The sequence below is a fragment of the Capricornis sumatraensis genome, chromosome 1, assembly GCF_032405125.1.
Source record: "Capricornis sumatraensis isolate serow.1 chromosome 1, serow.2, whole genome shotgun sequence".
NCBI classification, from domain to species: Eukaryota; Metazoa; Chordata; class Mammalia; order Artiodactyla; family Bovidae; genus Capricornis; species Capricornis sumatraensis.
The window spans coordinates 96,155,177-96,172,944 of NC_091069.1; the positions used below are offsets into that span (position 1 = coordinate 96,155,177).

The window sequence follows — 17,768 nt, forward strand, 5'->3', positions numbered from 1 at the left end:
TCTGTGAGAATAGACTTCCTGGGCGAAGAGTCGGGGCGCAGAGTCCGCGTTGCTGGTTCCCTGTCGGGGGCAGAACGCCAGCCCCAAGTCCTCACCGACCTAAATTGGCTCGGGTACAACCACCGGTCCGATTTACACCGATTTACGGAAATCGAAATTCTAAGAAACACTGGCCGCCCATTACTGGCGCTCTGGAGAGGAGCTGGGGCCCCTACGGGAGAGGCCGGGAGGAGCACCAGGATCACTGGCCCAGTGATTCCCCGCCCTAGCTCACCGGACACCCTGCCACACCTCCAACTGTCCTCTTCCCCAGCCTCCAACTCGCCGGCGCCGTTCCCCAGCCGCTTCCCATCGCAGCCAGAAAGCCACAACGAAATTTGGTCTTCGAGAGCATTTAGGCGGGGGCCACAACGAATCCGGGAGTCGTCAGGCTGGACCCATCGGGAGGCGAAGAGTGGGGGCTGTGGGAGGCGGCACCTGCAAGGAAGTTGGTGAGGAGAGGAAACCCAGAGGCGGAGGCCAGTGAGGATGGAGTCGCCTTGTGCATCTCGGCTGACTCAGCGCGCAGCGGCCCGAGCTCTGGCCCCTCCCGTGCAAGTTCATAACACACTCGCCACCTTCCCCCCTCCAGCACCCTCACCACTCCCGCCGGCCAGTCTTGCCCGCGCTTGGAGCAAACAGGCGTCTCTTCCCCTTTAACGGGCCCGGCCCCGCCCCTGCCCTACCCCCAGCCCCCACTGCCCACCCAAGACTGATCTGTCAGTCACTGCCCCAGCCCAAGTCGGCCAACCCTCTCCACCCCGGACTCGGGCAGAGGCCCTGGCAGTCCAGCGTCCATCCGCGCTTCAGAGTCAAGAAGGGCGCTCCTGGGGCCCCAGGCGGTCGCGCTCCGCCGGGATGCGAGTCCCTGCGCCGACACCCGGCAGAGGCCGGCAAGGGCTGGGTTACTTCCAGTACATAGGGATGAAGATGTCCTGGGCGTCCCGGCGCCTCTCTGCGGCCAGCCCGGCAGGTCCCTGAAGCCACCGCCCTAAACGCTCCGCTGCTGGGCTCCCACAGCTGTTTTGGGGGCCCTCCCTAACCGCCAAACCTCCTGAGGTCCTCTTTGACCCGGACCCATGGAGCCGGGGGTGCTGGCCTCGCACAACCTCCCGCACCACGAGCCAATCAGTTTCGGCATCGATCAGATCCTGAGCTGCCCGGAACCCCCCGGGAGCGGCCTAGGCCCGGGTCGCATGGGCCAGGGCCATGGAGAGAGTGCGGCGTTCTCGGGTGGATTTCACGGAGCCTCAAGCTACGGCCCCGCGGCCTCGCTGGCCCCGGTCCCAGGCAGCTCTGGTGTTGGCCCAGGCGGCGTGATCCGCGTCCCGGCGCATCGTCCTTTGCCAGTGCAGCCGCCCGCGGGAGGCGCACCTGCAGTTCCTGGGCCCTCGGGCTTGGGCGGCGCCGGGGGCCTGGCGGGACTCACCTTCCCTTGGATGGACAGCGGCCGCCGCTATGCCAAGGACCGGCTCACGGGTGAGGTTGCCCGATCCCTCCAGTGTCATGCCCCACACTGACCCTGTTTTCTCATCTTTGATCCTTCTGCTCCAACTCAAGGTCCCTTTTATACCCTTCGCCCCTAATCCCAGGGGATCCTCCCTCAACTTGTATCTCTTGGTCCCGCTACTGAGAGGCGCTGGGGAGGTAGCTGCCGTCGATGCCCGCGCTCTCCTCCGCAGTTCACTGTCCGCACGGCGGGGAGGGCAGGGTGAAGCTACAGGGGAGGTTTCTCCCTCACCCAAGAGGGAGGGCCATTTCCGAGGCTCCCCTTTTTTGTGTAGAAGACTCTACTGGTGCGGAGTCGAGGTTGGGCCACTGTAGGGACCCGGCGCGGGAGCTCTGTGGCCTCAGCAGCCGCGCTCTCTTCTGTGACACCTCGGGCCGCCCGGAAAACCTAGCCTTGCTCTTTCTTCCTCCTTGTAGCGGCGCTCTCGCCCTTCTCCGGGACGCGCCGTATAGGTCATCCCTACCAGAATCGGACCCCCCCAAAGCGGAAGAAGCCGCGCACATCCTTCTCCCGCTCGCAGGTGCTGGAGCTGGAGCGGCGCTTCCTGCGCCAGAAGTACCTGGCCTCGGCCGAGAGGGCGGCGCTGGCCAAGGCCCTGCGCATGACCGACGCGCAGGTCAAGACGTGGTTCCAGAACCGGCGCACCAAGTGGCGGTGAGGCGCGGGGCGGGTGAAAGACCGGGCTGGGCCAAGTGGCGGTGAGGCGCGGGGCGGGCTGGGGCTGGCCTCGCTGACCCCGCGTCTCCGCCCGCCCAGGCGCCAGACGGCCGAGGAGCGCGAGGCGGAGCGGCACCGCGCGGGCCGACTGCTTCTGCACCTGCAGCAGGACGCGCTGCCTCGGCCGCTGCGGCCGCCGCTGCCTCCGGACCCGCTCTGCCTGCACAATTCGTCGCTCTTCGCGCTGCAGAACCTGCAGCCCTGGGCCGAGGACAACAAGGTGGCTTCCGTGTCCGGGCTTGCTTCAGTGGTGTGAGCGACCCTTGCCCGACCGAGCGAGCGAGCGCTCTTCCGGACCGAGGCGCCTCGTGGAGCCCCGGAGCTGGGGCCTAGGAGCGCATGGCCGCCCACTCCGTGGTTCTGTAGCAGTGGAGCGTGTGAGGGGGAGCCGGCTTTGAGGCTATCGCCAAGGGCTCCTCGGCCACCGTCGGTTCGCAGGCCAACGTCGCGCAATTGCCCCGCGCGCTTAAATGCGATCTTTCCCGCCATTTCCCACACTCTTGTCGCTCGGCGGCTGGAACCGAGGGGCTGAGGGGGCGGGACCTGCAGTTTGATAGCCAATGAGGTGCGGGGAGGAGAGCAGGCTGTCCTATGGCTGCCCTCTCGAGGGACTCCGGATTCTTCCGTGGGTGGGGTGGAACCAGGGTTCTGTCGGGCCCAAGCTGTTCACAGGCCCCGCTGGGATTCGGCAGCTGCAGCCTGCCGGGTCTGTACCAAAAGTGTGAGGGAAGGAAGGAAGACGCCAATGACAGGGGAGTAATGGAGGAGGTGCTAGAGGGCGAGTCTGACTGTGATGGGAACCAGAGGGTTATCCATGCTGGGCATGTCATTCTTCAACTGTAAAATAATCGCTAAGAACTTTGAGCCCCATACTGTCTGTGTGTTTAACCTGCTGACTATGTCCTCCCACTTGCACCTCCCAAGTGAGTGGTGGGCGAGACACACTTGATGAAAGAGAAAATTTAAGAACACTAATCAGGCTCTGGTGTCCCTCAGGGACAGAGAGGGAAGCAATGGACAAAGTTAATGGGCCCAGGGGAGTTAGAGTGAGCAGAGTCTGGCAAATAATAGGAAGTGATAGGCTTAAAAATAATCAGAGATAACTCCTAGGTTGGAAATGTAAAGGATCAAGAAATCAATGGTATCATGGATGATGAAAGGGAAATTGGGAAGACAAGACCAAGATTAACTCTGCAGGCAAAACTAAATGCTAAACCTAGAGAGAAGGATCCCCTAGAGTAGGAAATGGCAACCACTCCAGTATTCTTGCCTGGATAATTCCACGGACAGAGGCACCTGGTGGGCTACAGTCTATGGGGTCACAGAGTCGGACACGACTGAGCAACTGAGCAAGCACACTGGAGAGAATACATTCTGGAAAAATGCCTTTCGGGGGAGGTCAGTTGACATCCACATAGAGGAGGAAATACATGGAATGATAAAAGCAGACAGCATCTCCAAGGGAGGGAAGTCTGAGTAGAAAAGCAGAGTTCTAAGGATTAAATGTTTCTATCAATTTCTATAAACACATTTATAATGTGTAAGATGATTGAGGATATCAAAGTTAATAGTCTAAAGAAAGAAAAGAGAAAGGAGTATCCAGCTGGTAAAAGCATGATGTTCCTGAAGTTGCTAGAACTTATGGGGGGGCCAGGGGCTGCTGGGAAGCTTGTTGCTGGAAAGTTAAGGATTTGGGTACAGATCCAATAGCCTTGAGTTTTAAGAAGGAGCAAGATTTAAGTTGTATGAGAACAAAAGGGTCAATTGTTTCTTATTCTTATAGCACCCCCATTCTTCCTCCCCTGCAGGCAAGAGCAGTTGATAGAGTGAGGGAAGCTTTAGGCAGGGTCAGAGGCCAACTGTAGTCAAACTACCTGTTTCCCATGTTAGTGACAGCGAGGTCAGTCAGAGCACAAAGGGTCGACCAGAGGTGGGAGCCAGGCAAGAGGGTATCACTGTTGAAGTTCACCCTGATTCTTTTATGTTGTGTCATCTTTAACTCATAGATACTGTAAATGATACTAGAGAACTAAACTCAAATTTGGTATCATATAAACAGAACTTTTATAGACCAAAAGGATGGGTTTGGCATAAGTTGGGGGTATAGAGGGCATGTCAATTCCTCTTCAATAAATAGAAGAAAGCTAAGAAATCGGTCCTACCCTGTATAGACTGGGGCTTAACCAATTTGCTCCACTCCCAGCTCCATTTCTTGGGACTCAGGTTCCAGTATTTACATTTGACCCTTGGGCTTCTAAATCTGGATGGCTGCCTAGGTGCTAGCCTGAGGGAAGATCTCATGTGATGAGATGAATTCAACTTCACCCCATAGGCAGGTCACTGCAGGAGACAGGCATTTTCAAGTTCTTGGGTGGAGGAAGATTCACTCCTGGTTGAAGAATCTGTCCTTTCTTCCCTCAGCTGGTTCAGGAAGTCTCTGCTCTCACTAGGGGGTAAGTTACTCAGGAAGTATGGAGGAGCCAATTCCACCAGCCTGATAGAGACATTCATAATTAGATGGTTTCCATGTCTTCTTTCATAATGCATATTGTTGAACTTCTTACTACCCCTTCCACAAACCTGTCTCCTCAAATCATGTTACTACAAACCGCAAAGACCCTCTCACTCCCCTCCATTCCCGCCCCCGCCACCCCACCCCCCACCCCCACTTAGCTTCGCTAAGTCTCCAGCTGTAATTTTGGCCCCAGGAAGAGGAATGGACAGTGCAGGAGGGGTGTCAGGGAACTCACATCTGTGGCTGAATTTCAGAAACAATGGAAAGACAGTTGTCTTTGGAAATGGAGAAACTGTGGTAAAGCACCCACAGTGGGGGTCTGGCAGGAGCCCTGCGGCTTCTGTAGCAGCAGTATGGGGACAGCTGGGCCACATGCTTATGGGTTAGAAGCAGGTAATTTCCAGTTCCATCTGTGTCTCGGGCCACCTCATTGAAAGACAAAGATATTGAAGGAATAAGTGAGAGTGAAGTGTCAGTCAGTAGAAGAAAGAAAGGGGGGTTGAGAAAGAGTTATCAGCAAGGGTAGTGAGAGTATTAAAAGTAAGGCATACCTCTAGGTATTATAGTCCTACCATACTACCATAATGTATGGCATTTCCATAGCCCCTTATACCCCAAAACATCAAAGGAAAAGTTTCTCCTGGTTCTAAAGAGTTCTTTGAATGGCCACCTGGGTCCCAATTTCAGAGGTGGCATACATTAACCTTTGCTCCCTCTCCTTTCTGTTCCTTTTATGGTCCTTACCCCCTCTTTCCCCTAACCTTAAGGAAGTATCCTGACACCAGCGCTTTCTGAAGGTCTCTGCGATTCTGCTCAGATCCAAAGGCTGGTTGAGACAAGGGAAGTTCAATCCGTTGCATGAGTTCTAGGAGTTCTCCCCGAAGTTTATGGGCCTGGCACAATGCTGCCCAGTTTAGACCCCGAGCCTGGCACCAAGCCTTGTCTGCTCCACCTAGGAACAGAAAGGGACCAGTTATAGCTAAAGTCGTTGAGACCCCTAAAAGAACCCAACTCTCAGTCAAAGGGCTTCCTTTTCCTGGGACTAGAGATCTGTCAGCTGGCTGCACACCACTTCCTCTCTTTGGAAAATCTGGGATTCTGTAAGAGGATGCAGAGTGGAGCACTCACTCTGTATAAAGGCTTCATACACTTGGATCAGAGAGCTGTGATCACCATCCACGTGTTCTAGCGCTCGACGCAGGGCAGCTTCTTCTGCACAGAGTGGAGGACGAGTAAACCCGGGGGCAGCTGGAGGCAGAAGAGAGGAAGTTCACTGGGGGCATGAGAACCGATAGCAGTACACTGAAAAAGGCAGCAACGTCACTCTGGGAACTTTACTCAAAAGGCTTCTAGACACTATGCACTTTATTGGACACTGAAGATAAATAAATGAAAAACAGTTTCTGCCCTCAAGGAGCTTAGAGTCTAGTGGGAGAGACCAACACGTAAGATAGGTGTGTGGGCCAATATTTGAAGTTTGAGAATTAGCTGAGTGGAGAAGGGCAGAGGGGGTATTCTAGATGTGGGAATAGCATGTTTGGAGAACTGCGAGCACCTAGGATTATGGATAGAGGGAACGGTATGTGTGGCAGGGTGGCAGGAGATAAAACTGGAGGGAGGTATGGGCAAGGCTGTGCAAATGAGTTTACATTCTGTTTGGAAGGTAGAGAATAACTGATAAAGAGTTTTTAAGAGAATCCACATGTTTGGAAGAAGTTCACATGACTAGTTAGGAGGCTACTCAAGGAATCCAGCTGAGCAGCGATGAGGAGCTACACTGGCATTAACTCTGAGTATGGAGTGAAGGTGAAGCTGAAGTCGCTCAGTCGTGTACAACTCTTTGTGACCCCATGGACTGTAGCCCACCAGGCTCCTCCATCCATGGGATTTTCCAGGCAAGAGTACTGGAGTGGGTAGCCATTTCCTTCTCCAGGAGATCTTCCCGACCCAGGGATCGAACCTGGGTCTCCTGAATTGCAGGCAGCCGCTTTACCCTCTAAGCCACCAGGGAAGTCCTTAAGTATGGAGAAGAACAGGTGAAGAACAGGTAAATTTTTTTTTTTAATTAGGAGATAAAAATTAAAAAAACAAACCTGGAGAAAGGTTAGTCTAGAATGATGATAGCAGAGCCGCTGAGGTGATGGTATGACTTTTTGGTGGTGGTGGTGAGGGAGCAGATTTAAAAAGGGCTCAGCTCAGCAACAACAGAGGTGCTCGAGTTCAGTTCTGGGTTGAAGTTTTGTGGACCATTCTGATAGGAACGGCCATCAGGAGTCAGATATATAAATCCAAGATTCAGAAGAATGATATTGTAGCATTTCAGACCATGAATGTGAATGAACTTGCTCAGAGAGTTCAGGGAATGAGAAGACAAAAGGGGTAAGGGTAGAACCCTGAGGTTCAACTTACTTTGAGCAAGCAGAGGATGAAGCAGAGGAGGAAGAGCTCAAGTAAGAGATTAAGGGAGTGGCAAGAGAGGGAGGGTGAACACCACAAGGAGCAGATCACAGAGGCTTAGGGAGGGGGCAGTGTTAAAGTGGTTGCCATTCTCAAGTGTCAAACGAAAGTCATGAACAGGGCTCAAAAGTGCTCACTGCATTAGGTCTCTAGGAGGCCACTGGTGAGCAGAAGTGTCACCCTTCTGCTGGGGTGGGCCTGAAGCTGGAATGCAGTGGGCGAGGAATACCCTAGATTGAGCAGGATAGAGGTTATTCTGAATAATGAAGGGATTACAGGGTTGAGCACGACAGGTACAGTTTTAGTAAAACAGGTCGGAGAGACTTGTTGCGGGATAAGAAGCAACAGAGACAGGAGAGGGGTAAGTCATGAAGCCTAACTCTTGAGGCACAGTGAGGGCTGGGAACGAGAGCAAAGGGGAAGGGGCCAGCTTAAGGAGCACCAGAACACCAGAGGGAGGGCTGAAGTAGTCCTAAGAGCCAGAGCGGTAAGTGATTCATACCAGTGAGCATGGCGGCCAGGGTGAGCATCTCATCCACGCAGTCAAACTCACACGAGGCCAGCAGGGCTTTGGCCAGCTCAGGGGCCAGGGGAAATTCTGATAGGATAACTCCCAGGTCTGACAGGTCCCCATCATCATCCAGGGCAGCCAGATAGTCTAAGTCTTCCAGGGCCTGCATCAGCGCTTCTGGAGCTGGAGAGGCAACAAGGATTACAGGTCAGGGGATCTCAGAACCTGGAGGGCAGCAGGATGTGGGCAGGAAGGGTGCTCACCAGGCCGGTCCAGGAAGTGACACTTCCCTGGCTCTGCAATCTGTCTCCTCTTTAGTAGTAACATCAGGGGGCTCAAATTCTCTGCCCACACTCTGGGCTGGGGCAGGCAGGGAGCCTCTAGTTCTAGGAAGGACTTAGGATACAAGCAGAGGCAGGATCCTGAGGGGAGAAAGATCTGGGAAAGAAGACCACTGTAGATTTCTCAGGGCTATGGTTCGGTGACTCTTTTCGTGTTTGATCCTACTGAGGGCAAAAGCTCTTACCTGGTGGGATCCCTGCTGCCCGTAGTCGTCTTGCCTCTGCCTGACACTTGCTGACTGGTCTCAACACTTGAGATTCTGCTCGGATCTGAGGACTGTAAACCTGTCACCACCCCCAACCAAGGCCGGGACAGATGAGAGCGGGCTATTTCTATCTTTAGCCCCTGTGTCCCCCTCACTTCTCTTTCACTCACACTTCGAAGCTCCAGTCCTGAGTCAATGACATGTCGGACGGAGGGGAGGGAAAAGGAGAAGTCGGCCAGCCAGTGAGTGACCACAACCTTCCGGGCACCTGATTCTGTGTCCTCGTACACAGCCTGAACAGCTTGTCCACAGCCTGGGTGAAGGGGCAGCACCTCTGGTGGGGGCCCTTGGTTTTCCAAGGACCCTACCTTCCTGGACAAGGACTCACAGCACAGAGAAATTTCCTGAAGAGAGAGGTGGGGTGTTAGGGTAATTCTCACCTTTGTGGGTCAGATCCCTTTGAAAAATTGATGAAAGCTATGGACCTTCACTCTGAAAGTGTACATACTCATATAAAGTAGGGGTGTTATAATTTCAGGAACTCACTGAACTGCAAATCTCTACATTGTATGGAATCAAAAAGTTTTTATACCAAAACCCTGGAATTTTTCAAGACCCCAACAGAGAATAAGTACTAGAACTCCAATGTTCCTAACCAGCATTGCTCCCACTCTCCCCTGGGACAGGAAGGGGCAGACACTCGACATGAATACCTCCTTTCGCGTGCCATTTTTTTACCTCCTCACTGGGCAGGTACACTAGCACATCTCCTGGAGCCTCCTTCCGACACAGTTCAAGCACAGCTTGGCAGGCAGCTTCTACTCGGTCAGTAGGGAGAGAGTCCCTGTAGACCGGAGCGGGACAGCTGCCAGTCTCTCTGGGGACACACACAATAGGAGGATTGCCCCAGAAGTCTTGGAGCTTAGGTTCAAGGGTTGGGTCAGTAACTACAACCACTCTGAGGTCCCCTGGACGGCTTCCCAGCCTGGCATCTCGCAGGAGTCCCTGGAGCAAATCTGAGGCCACTGACCGCTCCTGAGCCTCATCCAGGACCAGCACACCCTGGGCTCCAGTGCCCGGGGTTGAGGCCATCTCCTGCAGAAGCAGCCTGTCCCAGCAGAACCTGTTGACATTGGCAGTGGGCAGAGGAGTCAGTGTGGACACCGACCAGCCCCAGAAGTCCAGAGGAGCTTCTCCCCAGGGGGCCTAGGCTCTGACAGTAAAGGTCAGAAAAAGATCCTGTGACTGAGTTTCTGTGGCCTATTGATGACACTGTTATAAGCTGTACTCCAGTTAGGAAAGTCAGACTTTCATGATGAGGGTGAGGTTGAATGTCTGAGGTTGCTGGCTAGGGTTAAATGGCTGAATTCAAAAGTTGCATCATGCATGATTTAAAGGGTGAGCTAAGCTGAGGGAGGGTACGATGAGATGTCGGAGGCTGGGTTTGTTTCTACGGACTGAGGGGGAGATTTGAGTTGGGCCTGCAAGGGGCCACACCTTAGCAGAGTGTCAGGCCCAGTGCAGTCTTCTTGGGGGATGCTGTATCCAACCTCATGACCCAGGGTCAGGTCCATTTCATCAGCAACTCGCAGGGCCAAGCTCAGGGCTGCTAGAGGGTAAGGCTGAGTCACAGTTACCCAGCCCTTCTGGAAACCTCTTGCCAGCACAAACTCTGCACACCACTGTGGGATCTGGGATAAGCGTAGGAAAGGACAACCCGTCAGCGGGACACAGAACTCCAGTCAAAAGTGCTGGAGGAGCTGTGGCCAGTTTCATCTCTCCTTATTTGAGGAGTCCTCTGGTGCTTCAGTGTCTGTCTCCTTCTGACCACCTCCCCTATTATTCCACACAGCAACCGCCACCCCACGCCCCGCCTTGTCCCAGGAAGAGGCAGTTCCCACCCCCCGCCCCCCCACCTGGGTGCTCTTGCCGCAACCAGGCTCTCCAGACACCAGTACCACTCCACTGGGGCTACTCTCCAAGTGCTCCAAGAAGATAAAGCGAGCAGCCCAGACAGGCAAGGATCGGCGCTGCTCAAGTAGTTTGTAGTAGCGGGAGGAGAAGGGGAGCCCGTCAAAGGGGTTCACAGCCAATTCAGACTCCTCAGGGTTTGGGCCAGACTCTTCTTCCAACCTGAGAAGCTGAGAGGCCATGGTGACCATCTAGCAGGACCTACAGAAGGCAGGGCAGTCATCAAGGCCTCATATTTGGTGACTGACACCATCTTCCCACCTCAGCCCTGATCCCTAACTTGTACCCTCAGGTGATAATGCACTGGGGTTCATCCTTCCTAGTACTTCGTGTCTGCCGGCAAACAGGGGAAGAGTTGAGTCTCCAAGTAAGGGACTATCAAAAGTGGACTATTGGGACTTCCCTGGCAGGCCAGTAGTTAAGAACCAAACTTCCAATGCAGGGGACGTGGGTTCGATCCTTAGCTGGGGACATAAGATTCTGCATATGGCAGGGTAACAAAGCCCGTGCACCACGACTAAGAACTGATATAGCCAAATAGACAGAAAGACCTGGTGGTCTGTGGGAAGGCCCCCTGGGGAAGAGAGTGAGGAACAGGAGTGGGGTCAGGAATCGGGGAGCAGGGCCACAAGGATCCTGGATTCAAACCTTTGCCTGCCGCTCTGAGACGCGTTGGAATGGCAGCCAGTTCCAGACCCACTCAGCAAGTTACCACAAACCCTGACCTGCTGTGAGGTACAAAGGTCAATTCCGGGTCCACCCTGGGGCACAATCCTAGAGGCTGTTTTGGGGTGGGGCCATGTGCTCCACCTTATTTAATCTAGTTAGGAGCCTATGGAAAATAGGCTCTAGCCACCACACTGAGCATGTGTGAATTCTACAGACTTTGTGTACTGTGCTCATTAGTGAAAGGTATCCTGGGACTTGCAGTTCTGCCGCTGTTTCCTCATGGGCTGAATTCTGAGGCCAGGGTCCACTTGCTGCTGGGCATTCAGCTTAGTTATACTTCCTTAATATCACTCATCTCTTGACATGAGGAGCTGAGTGCAGACAGTTCCATTCTGACAAACCCTCCACAAACCCCCAAGGAGGCCCTCATTCCTGATCCCGCAACCAAGGGAAAAGGAACCTGCTACAGGGCTTTTGATACCCAAAGAGGCAACAGAGACCTTGAGTGAAAACCCTGAATTTAATGTGACACTGGGGGGAGCCCCATTCCTCCCCTTAGCATCCACCCATCCGGCCTGTTGTGAGTTGGGTGAGGGCTGCCCCCAGTCTCCGTCCTGCGGCTCTGGGTGCCATCCTGTACTCAATCAGCCTCCTGGGCCTGCCTCTCTGTGAATCGCCTGTGGGACACAAGAAGACATGGTATGGGCTTTGCTGTATTATTCCCTTTCTCCAACCTGCCCTTTCCTACCAGTTGTCCTCTAAGCATCTCACCTTCTCGCGTATTCATACAGCGCCTGCTTTCGCTCCTGTAGGCTCTCCTGCCGGGCCCAGGAGGACTTGGCAAATGTGAGGGCTGTGGGCTGAGGGGTTGCCGGGCCAGAGCTGGGGAACTGAGGTGATCACAATGTCAGAGGGCTTGCGAAGTCATCATCATTAAACACGCATCGAATGCCTACTTTGCAAGAGAGGTACTGTGCTAGGGTCTCAGGATCAAAAAACAGACGTCAGGACAGGGAATATGCAGACTGCCCCATCCCACCTCAAGTCCTGGACCTGCTCATTTTCTGGGTCTCACCTTGGGAGTGGAGGCTGTGGCAAGGGACTGGGTCCCCTCAGTGATGTCTTCGGGCATGAAAGCTACGGCTCCCTCGAGCAGGTTAGTGATGGTCAAGTCTACACAGCCAGTCCTGGCTGCGGAGGAGGGAGGGGACAGCACGGTCTATTCCTCTGCTCGCCTTCTCCCTGCACCACCCACTTTCCCTCTCTGTGCCTGTCTCCTTCGGTAACGCTACTCTTTCTCATACCTAGGTCTCTCTGGATGACGCCCAGTGGAACATGGGGTAAAACCTCCTTCACTCTCTGAGCCAGAGTTGCCAGATGCACATCAGGAGAAGGGCCAGGGGAGTGAGGGAAAGAAGACTGGGCTGCAAAAAAGAAATCCGAAATATGGTGAGTGGAAAACTCGAGGAGAGAGGCTGATTAGTACAGGCATAGGGAGGAAGTCAGAACAGGCTGCAAAAGAGTTGAAAAGCCTTATGTCCAGAGACCACACACCTGACTGCGGGCGCAATCTGGGGTGTCTCTGTCGCTTCACGTGCTCTGCTTTGTCTGCTGGAGTGAGTCGTGTCCCCGTCTGGCCCAATTCTTTGGCCACCAGCTAGGGAGGATTGGAGGATTGGAAGTTTCTCAAGTGTTCTCCTCCTTCCCCCTAAAGAAAGAACCCACTTCCACCCTGCCCGTGGCCCCTACCACCTGTTGTACACGGAGGGCAAACTCTTCACTCCCCTCCCCCAGCTGTCGATGAACAGGACGGAGCCACCTGCAAAAAACAATCCAGGTCCACGTTGGGGTCACCCACTCTCCACTCTGATGCCTCTTTTCTTGGAACAGTGGTGGTGACAGTAGGGGAGGTAGTAAATACTTTATATTGCCTCTGTGGTAGAACCTTGACATTAAAAGATCTGCAAATGGACAGGGCAGACAGCTACTTCCTTGACCTTGAGGTGAGTTTCTCCCAGCCACCAAAAAGTGAGGACAGTTAATACCTTACTTGATACACCGTGAAAGGGACGAAAAGTGACCACAGCAGTTCTGAGACCCAGGATGCATCTGACACCGTCTGAGGGGAGGGCATGAGTGAGGTCTAAACCAGGGCCAGGAGTAGGAAACTTCCCCTCCAAACCCAGAGATTCCCTGTGGAACACACTCACCACGGAGACAAGGGGTCTCTGGACTCGCAGGGCAAGAGGCTGTACCACATCCTGGATAGAAAATGGCCAGGAACTAGAAGAGTGAAAAAAGTAAGATGGGATTCTAGCCAATCTAGTCAGCAGCTCATACCTGACTTAAAACAGATACTGCCACACTGTACAAATAGAAATGTGGGAAATAAACGGATTCAGGGGAAAGAACTAAAAGTGGGCAAAAAGTAAATAAACTAGGAAGGTAGTGGGGAGGGCTGTGAAAACCCGAGGGCCCCCAAGCCTGATCACCTACAGTTGGAGACAGATACCTGTGCTCACCCACCTGAAGCGCAGGAGCCCCTCCCGGCCATTGGTGGCCTCTTCCTCGGGAAATAGTAGCAGAGGGGTAGGGGGAAGCCTTGCTGAAGCACAGAATCTCCTGAGTGACTCCACCAACTCGCCCTGACCATCCATCTCCATAAAGCCCCGAGACCAGCACACAAAGCTTGGGGGACTATTGAGTAGAGGCTGGGAACCGGAAGGAGAGAAAGCAAGAAGAAAATAATGCTGTGAAGTGAGAAAAATTGACATATGGGTAGAAAAGCGAGGTCGGGGTAAGGGTCAGTATCTTGTGGTCCCCATGGGAAACCCGAACACGGAGACGGGTGCCTTGAGCTGGGCCCCAGGGAGCCACTCCGTGGCACTCTCGGTTTCCTCCCTAACTCACGGTGCTACAGCTGGTGAGCAGGTTGACTATGTTGTGGTCGAAAGGTGTCACGTGGTTGGAAATGAGGACCCTGACACGGTGATCCCGCAGTCCAGAGTCCTCCTGCCGGGCCACGAGCCCCAGCACTGCACACATGGTCCGTACCACGAACCTGCGAACGCAGGCAGTGGTCACTACCTGGCCTTGGGCCAGGCCCAGCCCCAACCCTCCCCGACCGCCCGGGTCGGAACCTGCGAAAGACACTGTCTGGTAGCGCGCAGCTGACCAGGAAGACGTGGATCCCAAGAAACAGGCGCAGGACGAGGAGGCAGAACCCGACTGGAGCGTAGAGTAGTAGCGCGAGGAGCAGGAAGCCGTCACCCGGGAGCCTGGGGGCGAGAGGCGGGGTGATTGGGCGCCGAAGGCCAAGTGGACGCGGAAGTCGGTCTCCTCCCGCCGGGGCTCTTACCGGTGCGAATCAAAGAGCCGCTCCGGCCCCGGCGACGACGGAGGCTCCATTGCCGCTGCTTTAGGGTTGTCTGGCCGATGCCGCCATCTTTCCGCCCCGCCGCAGGGGCTCTTGGGAAGGCGGAGTCTTCGGGCATCCGCCCAGGGTGCCGGGACCTGAAATTCTGAGGCGCCCCGGAAGGGCTAGCGGTCCCATCATGCCTCGCGGACCCGTGGGCCACCTCATAACTCGCGTCCCGCGGGGACCACAATTCCCGGCATTCGCGGGGCGGGGGCGGAGTTGGCCTCCCGGAATCCTGGGTCCCAGCGTGCACTTCTGGAGACTTCAGGTACCGGCGTCCTCAGCGTCCAGCTGTCCTCCTGGTCGCGTCTAGGGCGCCGCCTCTGCGCTGGGCGGGCGAGGAAGCCGCCGAGGCGGAGCTGATGGCTGCACTGAGGGCGGGGCGGGGTGCTGGCTGGAGCCTCCGGGGATGGCGGGCTTTGGGTGGGGGTCGCTGGGGAAAGGGACCCCTGTTGACCCCTGACCTCCGGGCCCTGCTGACGTCAGGAACTCCTGACCTTCGGACCCGAGTGACTTATGGGACCCCCAGTTTCAGGGCCCGGTTGTCTGTGGGGGTCCCTGAACCACCGACATGCCTGAGGTCCTGGACTTCGGATCTCCGAGCACGGCTGATCGCTGGGACCCCAGATCCCCGGACTCCGGAAGACTCCGGAACTCCAGGAACCCGTCCGCGCGTGTGGCTAGCGGTGGCGCTGGGCGCTGGAGGGGCGGTGCTGTTGTTGTTTTGGGGCGGAGGGCGGGGTCCCCCGGCTGTGTTCGCCTCGGTCCTTGGCTCGCCGCCCACCTCTCCCCGGAGCCAGTACAACTTCATCGCGGACGTGGTGGAGAAGACGGCCCCTGCCGTGGTTTATATCGAGATCTTGGGCCGGTAATGGTGGGGGTAAACACTAAGGCACCGAAGCCGCGGGCTAGAGGGCGGGCGAGAAGGATGGGTCTGAGCCTCCTCACATCTGTACTGTCCCCCCGCCCCCCTTTTTCCAGGCACCCTTTTTCGGGCCGCGAAGTCCCTATCTCGAATGGCTCAGGATTCGTGGTGGCTGCCGATGGACTCATCGTTACCAATGCCCATGTGGTGGCTGATCGGCGCCGAGTCCGTGTAAGGCTGCCTAGCGGCGACACGTATGAGGCCGTGGTCACAGCTGTGGATCCCGTGGCAGACATCGCCACGCTGAGGATTCAGACCAAGGTGGGGGTCGGGGCAGGCCATGTCTGCTTGGGGTTGTGAATTTGTTCACATCTCCAAATGCCAGGTCTCTTGTACCCATTCTTCCTTAGGAGCCTCTCCCTACGCTGCGCCTGGGACGCTCAGCTGATGTCCGGCAAGGGGAGTTTGTTGTTGCTATGGGAAGCCCCTTTGCACTGCAGAACACAATCACCTCCGGCATTGTCAGCTCTGTTCAGCGTCCAGCCAAAGATCTGGGCCTTCCCCAAACCAATGTGGAGTATATCCAGACTGATGCAGCTATTGATGTGCGTCCTGATATGAGAAAAATGAGACTCGGTTGGGGGAGAGGGGAGGGGTGTGTGGTACAGGCACCAGTTGTGATAGATGGTGGATGAGCCTATATACCGGGATTGGGTCGCCAAAAATGTGGCCACTCCTTCACGGGCTGGGAAAGGAGAGGATCTGGAGAAAGTGTCTACATCCTGATTGTGCCCCGAGGCATAGAGTCCCTGGATCTCTGCCATATTTTCTCGTTGTCCTGCAGTTTGGAAACTCTGGAGGTCCCCTGGTTAACCTGGTGAGTGTGACATCCTTTCCAAGAATCCCTCTCTCAGGTCAGTATGGGAAGGGGTGGGTTTCCCCTAATTCACTGATGTTTGGTCAAGTTTCTGAGCAGTTTCTTGTTGGCTGTCTCCCAGAATCCAACTAGATCTCCCCCAAAACTCCCTGCCACTCTTGCTCAGGTACCCCCATCTCCTATTTTTTGTCTGGGCTAGAGAATAGTGGGCTGTGTCCCAACAGGATGGGGAGGTGATTGGGGTGAATACCATGAAGGTCACATCTGGAATCTCCTTTGCCATCCCTTCTGATCGCCTTCGAGAGTTTCTGCATCGTGGAGAAAAGAAGAGTAAGCCTGGCTTTCGGGGAAACGGGTTTCTTTAGTGGCAGGGGTGGGGAGGGTTTGTTGGAAGAGGGGTCAATTGGGAGGAGGAGGGGAAGTAAGGATATACCTGGGTGGGACTCATTTGTCCTTCTAACACAGATTCCTGGTTTGGAGTCAGTGGGTCCCAGCGCCGCTACATTGGGGTGATGATGCTGACCTTGACTCCCAGGTATGAGCTTTAGGGGTAGTGACACGTAGGGCCATCAGTGTAACCAGTGGTGGGTACCTGGCAGTTCTTTTGAGCTTCGTTCTTAGTTCTGTTTTTATCTAAGATGAGTTGCCTCATTCCTCTCTCATTATCTTGATTTTTCTCACCTCACTCTATTTTGCATACCTCCCATCCTGTTATTGTTTAGATTTACAATAAATACCCAACCTTCCAGACGTGCCTTCCCTATGAGTATTTTCTGTTCCGGCCAACTTGATTTCCTAATTCCATGTTTTTGTGTTGTTCTTGTTTTATATAGTTTAATATCAGATTGATCCTTCTAGGTTAAGCTAAAGTTATAGCATTTCCTAAGTTATAGCTGCTTTTAGGATTCTAGAATGACATTAGTGCTATTGATTTAACCCTGTGTGTCATTTGGAATGTTACCTTTTATATACACACTCTGCTTCCTAACTGCTAGAAGGCAGAAAGTGAATTGTTTTTGTATCAAGAAGATCTAGTGCATGCCCTGTGCACACACTTGTAGCGTGCTGATGAAAGATGTGAGGCAAACCCTGAATGGGGAGAGTGCCCTGTGACCAACAGAGTGATCTGTGTCCTTTCAGCATCCTTGCTGAACTACAGCTTCGAGAACCAAGCTTCCCTGATGTTCAGCATGGTGTGCTCATCCATAAGGTCATCCTGGACTCCCCTGCTCACCGGTGAGGGAGAGGCTGCGTTAGGAGGTGGAGATGGGTGGGGTGTATGCGCCCTTGAAGTGGGCCATCTAGTTCCTCCTTTGTCTCTCTATCCTTTGCCATAGGGCTGGTCTACGACCTGGTGATGTGATCTTGGCCATTGGGGAGCAGCTGGTACAAAATGCTGAAGATATTTATGAAGCTGTTCGAACCCAATCCCAACTGGCAGTGCGGATCCGGCGAGGACAGGAAACACTGACCTTATATGTGACCCCTGAAGTCACAGAATGAATGGATCAGCAAGAGTACGAGGCTCCTGCTCGGATTTCAACCTTGGTTTCATGGCTTGGGCTCTGAGGGCGCCTGGACAGAGGATTAACTGAACCAGTTGGGGGCAGGTCCCTCCGACTACCACCACCACTTCCTGGGCTCTGAAGAATCACAAAAACACTTTTTATAT

At 54.5% G+C, this 17,768-nt stretch overlaps 4 protein-coding genes across 8 annotated transcripts; 2 read left to right on the forward strand and 2 right to left on the reverse strand.

Annotated features, from left to right (window-relative positions):
• Window positions 1–1,118: 1,118 nt before the first annotated feature.
• TLX2 (T cell leukemia homeobox 2) lies at window positions 1,119–2,522 on the forward strand. Its single transcript, XM_068988218.1, has 3 exons — window positions 1,119–1,518; window positions 1,966–2,203; window positions 2,306–2,522. Exons 1-3 carry the CDS (start codon window positions 1,119–1,121, stop codon window positions 2,520–2,522), a joined length of 855 nt encoding a protein of 284 aa, XP_068844319.1.
• Window positions 2,523–4,364: 1,842 nt separating this feature from the next.
• DQX1 (DEAQ-box RNA dependent ATPase 1) lies at window positions 4,365–10,449 on the reverse strand. Of its 2 annotated transcripts, XM_068978732.1 has the most exons (11): window positions 10,213–10,449; window positions 9,794–9,987; window positions 9,035–9,419; window positions 8,467–8,700; window positions 8,276–8,375; window positions 8,013–8,171; window positions 7,741–7,932; window positions 5,910–6,029; window positions 5,543–5,733; window positions 5,017–5,207; window positions 4,365–4,760 (listed from the first exon to the last, which is right to left on the reverse strand). In XM_068978732.1, the coding sequence occupies exons 1-11, from the start codon at window positions 10,447–10,449 to the stop codon at window positions 4,604–4,606; spliced, it is 2,160 nt and encodes a 719-aa protein (XP_068834833.1). In that variant the 3' UTR covers window positions 4,365–4,603. The 2 variants fall into 2 exon arrangements, with proteins under 2 accessions (XP_068834833.1, XP_068834841.1); XM_068978740.1 differs by lacking the exon at window positions 10,213–10,449 and having other exon boundaries at window positions 8,013–8,203; window positions 8,276–8,700; window positions 9,794–9,972.
• Window positions 10,450–11,463: 1,014 nt separating this feature from the next.
• Window positions 11,464–14,563, reverse strand: AUP1 (AUP1 lipid droplet regulating VLDL assembly factor). Of its 2 annotated transcripts, XM_068978292.1 has the most exons (12): window positions 14,295–14,552; window positions 14,077–14,214; window positions 13,847–13,997; window positions 13,463–13,647; window positions 13,147–13,219; window positions 12,982–13,055; window positions 12,689–12,755; window positions 12,491–12,593; window positions 12,241–12,360; window positions 12,012–12,127; window positions 11,708–11,826; window positions 11,464–11,613 (listed from the first exon to the last, which is right to left on the reverse strand). In XM_068978292.1, the coding sequence occupies exons 1-12, from the start codon at window positions 14,342–14,344 to the stop codon at window positions 11,577–11,579; spliced, it is 1,233 nt and encodes a 410-aa protein (XP_068834393.1). In that variant the 5' UTR covers window positions 14,345–14,552; the 3' UTR covers window positions 11,464–11,576. The 2 variants fall into 2 exon arrangements, with proteins under 2 accessions (XP_068834393.1, XP_068834401.1); XM_068978300.1 differs by lacking the exon at window positions 11,464–11,613 and having other exon boundaries at window positions 11,760–11,888; window positions 14,295–14,563.
• On the forward strand, window positions 13,976–17,762 carry HTRA2 (HtrA serine peptidase 2). Of its 3 annotated transcripts, XM_068978263.1 has the most exons (8): window positions 13,976–15,222; window positions 15,336–15,540; window positions 15,630–15,824; window positions 16,064–16,096; window positions 16,321–16,426; window positions 16,562–16,631; window positions 17,237–17,332; window positions 17,434–17,762. In XM_068978263.1, exons 1-8 carry the CDS (start codon window positions 14,717–14,719, stop codon window positions 17,597–17,599), a joined length of 1,377 nt encoding a protein of 458 aa, XP_068834364.1. In that variant the 5' UTR covers window positions 13,976–14,716; the 3' UTR covers window positions 17,600–17,762. The 3 variants fall into 3 exon arrangements, with proteins under 3 accessions (XP_068834364.1, XP_068834372.1, XP_068834381.1); XM_068978271.1 differs by lacking the exon at window positions 17,237–17,332; XM_068978280.1 differs by lacking the exons at window positions 15,630–15,824; window positions 17,237–17,332.
• Window positions 17,763–17,768: the final 6 nt, after the last annotated feature.